Raw genomic sequence first — 12860 nt, 5'->3', positions numbered from 1 at the left:
CAATAGCATTTAGAAAAGATGCTTTTCCTGCTGTCTCTAAATGGCTTTCCCCCTTGAATTTTAAGTGTGTAGCAGATGTGCTACTGGTAACCCTTGTGCCGCGGGTTTAGCTTAATATGTAACTGCTGTATTATGTTATGTTATCATCTTCTGCACAGCACAAGAAACTGTTATTGGTGGTTGAGATTATAATTGGGCAACATCATGTTAAAATACAAAGGTAACTTTTTTAGAATGGAAAGTGCGTCCATAACAGACTTTATCTCCAGCGTCACATAAACAGACAGGAAAACAGATCTCATCGCATATGCTTGTCAGCAGTGAACTGACAAGTGGTCTTTTAAGGTAATCTAATCAGCCATCCAAGCTAGTTATTTTTATTGTTGGACATCAGTTATGCTCATCTTTGGTAGCTCCTTTGAAGGCATCTTGGGTAAAACTGCTCTTTTTTTTTTATTTTATATGAAGCACATACAGAAGACCTGAACCGGAAGCTATGCAACCCGTTTTACGGAATATGGAAGTTTGTTGCACTTTACCCCCATACTTCTGTATTATTGTATTGCAACACAGGACAGCAACTCTTTAGAGAAATGGAATGATGACTGGGCCAATTTTTTTTATGTAAACTGAGATACGGGTACATTTAGTGTTGCTCAGCAAATTTTTGTGAGCTAAATCCAATAGTAATCCACACGATCAGGAATTTTGCGTTAGGAAGAATGATTACTACGGGTTCGAACGTTTCATAGATTCGCCACATTAACCAATGGAAAGCCACTTGGTTTTGAAAGTGACTTATGTGTGAGCTGTGCTTCATGCATCGCTATATTATAATTGCAGTAATGTGACCACACCTTTGTGCTTTTTTATTTGGAGGAGAAAAAAAGAGATAAAAGCATAACAATGTACACAGGTCTGTTCACCCCAAAGAACAGTGCTTGACTGTGTAATGTGCGGCAGTGAAAGAAGCTTTGACATCTGTGCTGATGTTAAAAGAGCTGAGTTAAGGTTTCATTTCTCCCCTGTGGCTGCGGCAAGTCCCAGCTCGCTTCCACTGCAGACTGGCTAAAACTGATGCCTACAGGCCATTAGAAAACAAACAGAAATAGGAGAGAGTGGAGAGGGAGTGTCTCACACACACACACACACATATATAGGGTGGAATAGTTGGCTGGTGTTGAATATTGGACAGAGGAATAGAGAGAAAGAGCATACAGGTCTGAGCCTCATCGAAGTTCTGTATCCTGCTTGATGATTGATTCTATATCTTGGATACACTTGTGACTTTAAGAAAAATATTTGTAATGATAATTGGTTTTAAAATATTTAGATATTAGTTTATTCAGTTCAAGTTTCAATTCAATTCAAGTTTATTTGTATAGCACTTCTCACAATGCATCGTTTCAAAGCAGCTTAACAGAAAATGCTTATCATTACCACTGCACATTGTCTTTACCTGGACAGACATGGTTGTGATTAATAACATTTTTATTAAGACTTTTTCGAAAGCCACTAGTCACAGCTGTCCCTCAATACCTTACCTTAATATACACAATTCACAATAATTGTGTTTCAAAGCGTATATATTCCTTCAATAGTTGAGAGCTTTTAAATTCTTAGTTTTTCATTTTTATAAATAAAATTGTATCTATGTTCTTCATGTGCTTAGTATGAATTATTGCTGAGTAACAGTTTATTTAAGTTTATTCCATGATAACCTAAATTGATTTTGTGTGTTAAAATTTAATCAGTGATGTGGCAATGACACAAAACCAGTGGACAGGGACATAAAAAAAAAAAAAAAAAAAAAAAAATATATATATATATATATATATATATATATATATATATATATATTTATATAATATACTTGCAGAACACCCTGCTTGCAGAACACCCTGCTTGCAGAACACCCTGCAAGTTCTCCCACTTAGAAATCATGGAGGGGTCTGAAATTGTCATCGTAGGTGCATGTCCACTGTGAGAGACATAATCTAAAAAAAAAATCCAGAAATCACAATGTATGATTTTTTTTTACTATTTATTTGTATGATACAGCTGCAAATAAGTATTTGAACACCTGTCTATCAGCTAGAATTCTGACCCTCAAAGACCTGTTAGTCTGCCTTTAAAATGTCCACCTCCACTTAATTTATTATCCTAAATTAGATGCACCTGTTTGAGGTCGTTAGCTGCATAAAGACACCTGTCCACCCCATACAATCAGTAAGAATCCAACTACTAACATGGCCAAGACCAAAGAGCTGTCCAAAGACACTAGAGACAAAATTGTACACCTCCACAAGGCTGGAAAGGACTACGGGGAAATTGCCAAGCAGCTTGGTGAAAAAAGGTCCGCTGTTGGACCAATCATGACTGTCAATCTCCCTCAGACTGGGGCTCCATGCAAGATCTCACCTCGTGGGGTCTCAATGATCCTAAGAAAGGTGAGAAATCAGCCCAGAACTACACAGGAGGAGCTGGTCAATGACCTGAAAAGAGCTGGGACCACCGTTTCCAAGGTTACTGTTGGTAATACACTAAGACGTCATGGTTTGAAATCATGCATGGCACGGAAGGTTCCCCTGCTTAAACCAGCACATGTCCAGGCCCGTCTTAAGTTTGCCAATGACCATTTGGATGATCCAGAGGAGTCATGGGAGAAAGTCATGTGGTCAGATGAGACCAAAATAGAACTTTTTGGTCATAATTCCACTAAACGTGTTTGGGGGAGAAGAAGATGAGTACCATCCCAAGAACACCATCCCTACTGTGAAGCATGGGGGTGGTAGCATCATGCTTTGGGGGTGTTTTTCTGCACATGGGACAGGGCGACTGCACTGTATTAAGGAGAGGATGACCGGGGCCATGTATTGCGAGATTTTGGGGAACAACCTCCTTCCCTCAGTTAGAGCATTGAAGATGGGTCGAGGCTGGGTCTTCCAACAGGACAATGACCCGAAGCACACAGCCAGGATAACCAAGGAGTGGCTCTGTAAGAAGCATATCAAGGTTCTGGCGTGGCCTAGCTAGTCTCCAGACCTAAACCCAATAGAGAATCTTTGGAGGGAGCTCAAACTCCGTGACTCAGCGACAGGCCAGAAACCTGACTGATCTAGAGAAGATCTGTGTGGAGAAGTGGGCCAAAATCCCTCCTGCAGTGTATGCAAACCTGGTGAAAAACTACAGGAAACGTTTGACCTCTGTAATTGCAAACAAGGCTACTGTACCAAATAGTAACATTGATTTTCTCAGGTGTTCAAATACTTATTTGCTGCTGTAGCATACAAATAAATAGCTAAAAAATCATACATTGTGATTTCTGGATTTTTTTTTTAGATTATGTCTCTCACAGTGAACATGCACCTACGATGACAATTTCACACCCCTCCATGATTTCTAAGTGGGAGAACTTGCAAAATAGCAGGGTGTTCAAATACTTATTTTCCTCACTATATATATATATATATATATATATATATATATATATATATATATATATATATATATATATATATATATATATATATATATATATATATATATATATATATATATATATATATATATATATATATATATATAATCTCACAGGAATAAATTACAATTTCAAATATTTTAAAATGGAAAACAGTAATTTAAATTGTAATAATATTTTACAGTTTTACTGTATTTGTGTTGCAGCCTTGGTGAGCATTTAAGTTTATATAAATACACAATAAACAAATGTTTGTTTGTTTTTTTAGATTACATTAGATTCAGCTTTATTGTTACAAGTACAGAGACAATTAAATGCATCTAAATTATAAATGAGGATTTAACCAGAAGTGCAAATAACAATATGAATGGAAAGAAATGTGATGTTATTCACACACATGTCTCTCTCATGGTGTCTCGCACTCATTTCTGTCCCTTTCATAGATCCACAATCTCTCATGCCCTTTTTACTTTCAGTCACTCATGCCCTCTTTCTCTCTCTGTGTCTGTAATTCAGATACATGCACTCATTCTTATCTCTGTCCTTTACAAACACACAGACACCAAGTCTCCGCTTCCATCCCTCCCTGGCATTTCCCCACACACACACACACACACACACACACACACACACACACGCCATTGTGACAATAGTTTAACACAGAGTGGTCTTCGCCTTAGGCTGCGCTCTATCCCCTGTTGGCCTGTATGAGTCACAGTGAGAGGAAATCACCTATGCGTACACACAAGCAAAGTTTGTTCTCCAGTGGTGGTCTTCATGTTTCTTTTCTTTCTTGTTTCCTTTGTCAGGTCTCTGTTTTCAACTTTGACCTAAAAGTGGCTGAAGTTCTATAAACCGTTCTATAAATCTATAAAATATTTATGTTAAATTTTAAGTGATTCCAACACCGTATCGTTTCTTTGTGCCATTATCGCTATAGTTGTGGTCAGGACTCATTCTTTTATATTTAGAATTTTTTTTTAGAATTATCATCATAGTTATCATCCTTGGTGTGAACAGGCCTTAAAGGGAAAGTTCACCCAAAAATGAAAATTACCCCATGATTTACTCACCCTCATCCGAGGTGTATATGACTTTCTTCTTTCAGACGAATACAATCAGAGTTATGTTAAAAAATGTCCTGGCTCTTCCAAGCTTTATAATGGCAAAATTTGAAGCCCAATAAAGTGTATCCATCCATTATAAAAGTAATCCACATGGCTCCGGGAGGTTATGCTTCCTTCTGAAGCAAATCGATTGGTTTTTGTAAGAAAAATATCCATATTTAACATGTTATAAGTTAAAATATCTAGCTTCCGGTGGACCGCCTTCCGTATTCAACTTATGGAAAAAGCGTAACTGGCACGCTGATGACATCAGATGTAGCGTAAGTGTTTTGAACTGCGAGAGGCGCTACACTTTCTTTCTTAGTTGAATTCGGAAGGCGGTCCGCCGAAAGCTAGATATTTTACTTCATAAAGTTTTAAATATGAATATTTTTCTTACACAAACCCATTGATTCACTTCAGAAGGCCTTTATTAACCCCCCCCCTGAGCCGTGTGGATTACTTTTATAATTAATGGATGCACTTTTTTGGGCTTCAAATTTTGGGCTGCCATTATAATGCTTATATTGGCCAGGACATTTTTGAATATAACTCCGATTGTATTCGCCTGAAAGAATGTCATATACACCTAGGATGACTTGAAGGTGAGTAAATTATTGGATAATTTAAATTTTTGGGTGAACTATCCATTTAACACAGACTAGTGGTGCTTGTTAAGGTAAGATTAGTAGCTGTGATATTTAAGCGTAGTAAAGTTCAATCCCTCTCATGAACTTTTTGGATGATGTGATACAGCTATCTCACATCCTTTTCTGAGCATTTGTTCAGCCATCATCAGTGTCTTTACTTGACTTCTCTGCTTATTTTTTGCTGAATCTGTATTTTTACTATGTCTAAGCAAGTTGTTTTAGAGTCCGAGCTTCTTTTCAGCTGTCGTGAGTTGCCCCAACATTCCACCCTATTGCATGATGTCTCACATACTGTAGTCTATCCATTTACACCAAAGCATGCCAGTCCAGTCCCTTGACCACACTATTTTATAGGGTACATAGTGAAACCCAATTTGGGTAAGTGCACATAGTCTTTTATTCTCTGTGTACTTAACTTAACTTGTCAGGTTCTTCCTCAGCTTTTTGATAGCCACATAAATGATTATGTCCTCTCCAAAGAGCACAACAACACTCAACAGCAGGTTTATTGCAGGACCACTATGGTGAGCACAGGCAGTTACGCATAATCTTCACTCGGCTTTCAGGCACTAGCGGATCAGTTCTGTGGTGTTAAATCACTTTTCAGCCAACCGTCTTGGGCGTCCTCTGGTTTTATCCTTCTTGTTTCTACACATACTTTTGGCTTTGGGAAATCTCCCCGAGGCTTGTTTAATGATAGGCCTGGATTATTCTGAGCCATGTTGTTAGATGTTTTTGGCTGTACCTGAGCTGTACAGTTAGGATAGATGTTGTCTAACACCGAGGCATGAACTCTACAAGAGCCCTGAAGGTGTCCTGTGTTATCTGGCATCAAGACGTTAGCAGCAGATCCTTCAAGTCCTGAAGGTTGCAAGGTGGAGCCGCAGTGGATCAAACTTGTTGGTCGAATTGACCTATCGGTAAGCCCCGCCCCCCTTAGTTACTGTTGCTAACTCGGACAAACAAACGGAGTTGCTAACTGTCTTACAATGACCGCTGTCAGTGTGTAAACCTTATCCCTAAATGTTTTTGGACACAGAATGTAACGGAGCCTGTCTGAATGATGGCCATACTTTACTGATGGTTTATGAAGTTTATTGCGCCAAAAAATGACCGTAAGAGCTGAACAAACAAGTATAAGAAGTGCGCAGTAACGTCGCATTCAGAAACTCTCTCTCTCTCTGTTACATTATCATTAACATACACAGCAAATTACATGAAAACACGCATACAACAAACAGTAAACAAACATATACTGCTCCAGTAGCCATATCACCTTGCAGCCCAAGACTGGTTTCCCACTGAAGCTAAGCAGGGCTGAGCCTGGTTAGTACCTGGATGGGAGACCAACTGGGAAAACCAGGTAGCTGCTGGTAGAGGTGTTAGTGAGGCCAGCAGGGGGTGCTCACCCTGTGGTCTGTGTGGGTCCTAACACCCCAGTATAGTGATTGGGACACTATACTGTAACAAGCACCGTCCTTCGGATGAGACGTTAAACCGAGGTCCTGACTCTCTGTGGTCATTAAAAATCCCAGGATGTCCTTCGATAAAGAGTAGGGGTGTAACCCCGGCATCCTGGCCAAATTTGCCCATTGGCCCCTCTCCATCATGGCCTCCTAATCATCCCCATATACAGATTGGCTTCATCACTCTGTCTCCTCTCCACCAATCAGCTGGTGTGTGGTGGGCGTTCTGGCGCAATATGGCTGCCGTCGCATCATCCAGGTGGATGCTGCACATTGGTGGTGGTTGAGGAGATTCCCCCTTCTATATGTAAAGCGCTTTGAGTGCCTAGAAAAGCGCTATATAAATGTAACAAATTATAAATGTAACAAATTATATACGGATCTTATGTAATAAACTGTAAACATTATTACCTGCAAAACAACTGTGAGCTCTCCCTCTCACTCCGTATCGCTCCATAGACTATAATACCCATCAAAATAGGAGTCCCTCCTTAGTATATCTAAAATCGTATTTTATAGATTAATTTGGAAGCGAGGGTTTACAGATCTCAATGCAAGCGGGAGAAGCCTCATGTTATGGTCGTCACGATGGTCACAGATGACAACATCCAGGATCAACACTAATGTACCGCAGGGTAAAATTAAATTCATTTACATTTAACCAGTTTAATATGGAGAGGAACTGAAATGTAGACCTTCGTTTATGAGTTTTTGACCTACACTGTACATGACGCGAGAACAGTTAGTTATTTTGGTTTGTACGTTAGCAGGTACTCTCTAACTTTAATCGTAACTTAATGAGAGTATGACAACCAGAAAATCCTCTCAGGATACCTGGAATCAGTGTTACAGTACCCCAGGCACATCCTTTTACCATTTTTGTAGCATAAATACCACCAAACCGATGAGAGCTTTGGATTTTCCAATGTTTCTCTATGGCGCTGAAACCTAAAGATGTCCGAGTTCCGGTCCCAGCGCAACTGATACTCATCTGCCATTGGCTCATCTGCGTTCGAGGGGAGGGGCTTACCGATAGGTCAATTGGATTGAGATCTTGGGCATTTTGAGGCCAGGGCAACACCTTGAACTCTTCATCATGTTCCTCAAACCATTCCTGAACAATGTGTGCAGTGCAGCAGGGTGCATTATATGCTTTTTTATAGAACTAAAAACCATTTAGGTAAGTTGGACAGCGGACTCTACAATTATAAACTATAAGCTGCAGATTTCACTTATATCTTGAAGAGAGTAAAGAGAAATAACTGACAGGATAATGAGAGAGGATTTCGTGCGCAACAGATCCTTGGTGTCAATGACAAATATCTTATCTTGTAAAATGTCCGAACCGAAAGCGAATGTAAAAAGCAAGGGCATACTCAAAATCGATTCAATTCCTGCATATTGATCACAGCTCCCTGATGCCTGCAATGTATAGGCCTATACACTGAGTACACATGATCGCGAAAGTCAAAAGTGAACGCCCATCCTCCAGTGTTGTCGCAAGTTTATTTACCGGTGTCAACATTTTCACACTGTGACATCCCTAGTCGCCGGTTTGTCCCTCCTTGGACCATTGTTGGTAAATTCTTACCACTGCTGACCGGGAGCAAGCCTTACCATTTCAGAGATACAGATGACCTAGTCGCCTTTCCATAACAAACTGGCCCATGTCAAAGTCGCTCAGATCTTTATTCCTGCCCATTTCTCCTTCGTCCAACATGTTGATTATGAAAACTTATTCTTTGCTTTAGGGCTGCAACGACGCGTCGACGTCTACGAAAATACGTCGACACGTAGGCGTCACATTATTTACGTTCTAGAATAGAACAGAAGATCTAGAATAATGGCGGCTTCTGCTCCCGGGCATAGTGAAAATGATAATTTATCACATAAAGCCAGACCGCGACATTCAAAAGTGTGGGAGTACTTTGAACGCAATAAAATTTGTTGGCAATAAAACTGTGCTTTGTTCGCTCTGTAACGCCGGTTTCACACTGCACGCGGTGGCAGAGCAGGAGCCTCGCGCGCCCGTTGGGCTTTCACACTGCCAGTGTTCGTCTCGCGCAGCTGAACCGTGGCGCGTGTATTGCATACAGACGAATATTGTCCATTCGGTCACATTTTCCTGTGTTCTTCTCCGACCACAGTATGTCTCGTGCTTTTATTTATTATGGGCAGCATATCTGCTGCAAATGCGACTGGGTTCCCCTCTGTCCCAAACACATATGCATAATAACATGCTGTATATAGGTAGTTTACATGATTAAAGTTAAGATATGCCTCTAGGTTTAATCATTTAAATGTGTCTTTGAAGTTTGGGCAAAAACTTCTGGCAGCTTTAGTCGTTGTTTATGCACATGTAGGCTATATCTTCAAAATGGACGACTATTTAATGTAGACGACATATATTAAAACTATGCTGAAAGCTCCTGTATGTGAACCTTTTGCAGATAAATACAAGTGCATTTTCGTTTACTATTGACACAAATCAATAAGTAAATCATACTCAACTATTATTGTAAACAACTTTTCCTAATTAGGCCTACTCTGTATACAATTTATGATGAATGGTATCATTTATACATAATGTTTAAAAAGCTTCTTGTGTTCATATATTTCATTATAAAATGGTTTAAGTACACTACCCTTCCTGAAATACAATTAATATTGTCATCATTCATTGATTTCATGTTAAAATAATACACAAATTCACTACCCTCTTTGAAATACAATAATCAGTAAAAAAAGATTAATCCGGAAAAATAATCGTTAGATTAGTCGACTAATCTGAAAAATAATCGTTAGATTAGTCGACAGAAAAAATAATTGTTAGTTGCAGCTCTACTTTGCTTACCATCTAATCTACCCAGACCTCATAGCCTCATTAGGAGATGATAAACGATATTCGCCTCACCTGGTTTGGCTCATCAGTATATGAGTGATATTTGAATTAAGAGCACTACTTATAATTTTGAAAAATGAGACTTGTTCAAAGTACTTATCACGTCCTGGAATAAGCATCTGATCATGGCCTTAATCAACATTCTAGTATATTGTCTTTAATGTGAGATGGATTTTTGATCGTGTGTTACGATAAGAAAGAAATGGAGACATGTTTGCAGATGTATCCATTTGTTAAAAGGACAATAATATTTTTAATACAATATAATCTTCCATTATCTTATATTAAAATATTTTTAAGGGCCCTAAAAATGTCCCCATTTTGAGAAATCAACCACGCATATGGACAGACATTTAGACTTTATCAATCCCATGAGGGAAATTGCATATGGTGTGTGCATAAATAGTGTGTGTAGAATCAGGCAGAGAGAGAGAGGGAGAGGGAGGTCACCTCTCGCTCCAGTGCTGCCTGGTTGCTGGCGCCCACTGACTGGGTTTGCTGAGGTAATATTTGCTGTGTGGAGTGAGCTAGAGAGAGAAATAGAGGGAAAGCGGGGGAGGAAGTGATGGGGGAGGGGACGACTCCTCCAGCAGGCATGCAGTATTCTCCTGATGAATAAACCGTTGTGCCAGAGCTGTGCCATCACCCTGCTACAGCGGAGAATGAGAATACTGCTCATTTCTCCAGGCTGCTGTGTGTGTATGTGTGTATTTATGTTTCTTTGTGTCTCTTCGATGAGCAGAATTGATATAATTCATCAAGCATTTGTGATCGCTGCAGTTCCATTGTCTGAATGTCATATTGTCAATTAACTGCAAATTCAGATGCCTCATGATTTGAATACACTGCCTGACAGAAACACAACAGGATGTCCTGAGATGAACTGTCTTGTGTCAACACTGAATTGTATCTCCTCTTTCTGTGTTTCTGCTTAAAGGCGACATAACACACACAGTTTCCACCAATCTCCTGTTAATCTTGAGTACCTATGGTGTAGTATTGCATCCTTCTTATCTCAGAAGAGTCTTTAGTTTTATCATATTTATAGACGGATACGCTTTACCGATTCTTTCTGAAAACAGCCGAGCTCATGGTGGAGGCGTGCAGTCGGCGGAGCTAAAGAGTCACAAGCGCACACACACCTTTGACACACACATACACAATACATCATGGCATTATTCCTGGATAACTTTTCACTATATAGTCGTGTTGTTTACATTGTATGCACTTACGCACCGATTGCCAACAAAACAGACATTTGATGCAGTTTCATTCACCGCCTGCGGTTTCGACTCGTGACCGGGAACAAAGAAACACACTTGCAGAACTCTGTTGCTGCTCTGGAAAAACAAACTGCATCCACTGTTTCGTTAACGCTGGGTTATTTGGGAAGCTGAACAAGGTTATCTTTCCCTCACAACCAAAAACACACTTCTTTAGTGACATTGTTGATTTCGTGGTCTAAAAACAAAATGACAGCGCTGCCGATGGCTTCTGTAACCTGAACGAAGCTCGTTGATGGGTGTGCACTTGCTCTCGCTCTAGTTGACGTGCTCACGTGTTCATCCTGGAGAAGTGCCCATATAAGCAATTCCGCCCTTAATGATGTCATACAGGGCCAAACTCAAAGAAAAAAAACTTTCCTAAAATTATTAGAATCCTGAAGGAGTGTATTTGGCACAGAAATACTCCGTCATACGTCCAACTAGTTTTTTGACATTTTGGCCATGTTTAGCATAAGAATCCAACTCTTTAACAGTGTAAATAAGTCGGAATGCATGAAATGGCATTAGACCCGCCCCTTTAACTCTTATTTTTTTGACTTCCTTCACAGTTTCTCCACAGGACTCAGATGCAGACAGCACGGCCCACCCTCCCTACCAACAACCCCTCCATTCGGCCGGGCTCACAGAACCCCACGGCTACGGTTTATTCCCCCAACCAGCCCATCATGATGACCATGACGCACATGCCTTTTCCTACCCAGACACATCAATACTACATTCCCCAGGTAAAGAGTTAGTAGTCCTGTTACTGAGAAATAGATAAAAATATGGATTGTATACAAAATATTTTCAGGGTTTCCACTGTGATGAAAACCTAAAAAATATATTCTGACATTTTTTAATTCATTAAATGTTTTTAATGCATTGTTATATACGTTTCATTCTTTAATAATTTTTTTTAAATAAATAAAGCTAAATTTATATATATATATATATAATATAACGCATACAAAATGCCTATATACAGACATATTCATTAAACATGTTCACTTACAACCCCAAATCAGAAAAAGTTGGGACAGTATGGAAAACGCAAAAAAAAAAAAGAAGTGATTTCTAAATTTACTTTGACTTGTATTTCATTGCAGACAATATGAACAAAAAATATTTCATGTTTTGTCTGGTCAACTTCATGTCATTGGTAAATATGCATCCTTTCCTGTCATTCAGACCTGCAACACATTTAAAAAAAAGTTGGGACAGTAAAGCATTTACCACTTTGTAATGTTGCCATTCCTTTTCACAACACTTAAAAGACGTTTAGGGACCGAAGACACCAAGTGATGAAGTGTTTCAGGTGTAATTTTGTCCCATTCTTCCTGCAAGCAAGTCTTAAGGTGGGCAACAGTACGGGGTCTTCGTTGTCGCATTTTGCGCTTCAAGAGACCGGTCGGGACTGCAGGCAGGGCGGTCAAGTACCTGTACCCTCTTCCTCCGCAGCCAGGACTTTGTAATGTGTGCAGAATGTGGTTTTGCATTGTCTTGTTGAAATATGCATGGACGTCCCTGGAAAAGATGTCTTCTTGAAGGCAGCATATTATGCTCCAAAATCTCTATGTACTTTTCAGCATTAATGGTGCCTTCACAGAAGTACAAGTTACCTTTGCCAAGGGAACTGACACAACCCCATACCATGACAGACCCTGGCTTTTGGACTTGTTGCTGGTAACAGTCTGGATGATCCTTTTCTTCTTTGGTCCGGAGCACACGGCGTCCATTCCTCTCAAAAAATAACTCAAATACTGATTCATCTGACCACAGTACACGTTTCCACTGTGTGATGGTCCATCCCAGATGCCTCCGAGCCCAGAGAAGTCGACGGCGCTTCTGGACACTGATAACATAGGGCTTCCTTATGGCACAGTACAGTTTTAACTGGCATTTGTGGATGTAACTACGTAGTGTGGTACTTGACAAAGGTTTGCCAAAGTAGTCCTGAGCCCATGTGGTGATATCGCTTATAGATGAA

General features: G+C 39.8%; 1 protein-coding gene across 2 annotated transcripts in view; it reads left to right on the top strand.

Annotated features, from left to right (window-relative positions):
- eif4g3a (eukaryotic translation initiation factor 4 gamma, 3a) overlaps positions 1-12860 on the top strand; it is a 78583-nt gene that overhangs the window by 31119 nt on the left and 34604 nt on the right. For both annotated transcript variants that reach the window (XM_079844841.1, XM_079844842.1), the window contains one exon: positions 11440-11616. In XM_079844841.1, coding sequence (XP_079700967.1) covers positions 11440-11616 — 177 coding nt within the window. The remainder of the gene's footprint in view (positions 1-11439; positions 11617-12860) is intronic.

This window comes from Gobio gobio (assembly GCF_949357685.1).
Source record: "Gobio gobio genome assembly, chromosome: 19".
Classification (NCBI taxonomy): Eukaryota; Metazoa; Chordata; class Actinopteri; order Cypriniformes; family Gobionidae; genus Gobio; species Gobio gobio.
Note: the sequence above shows the minus strand (reverse complement) of the source record. Positions and strands in the feature narration are given on the sequence as shown.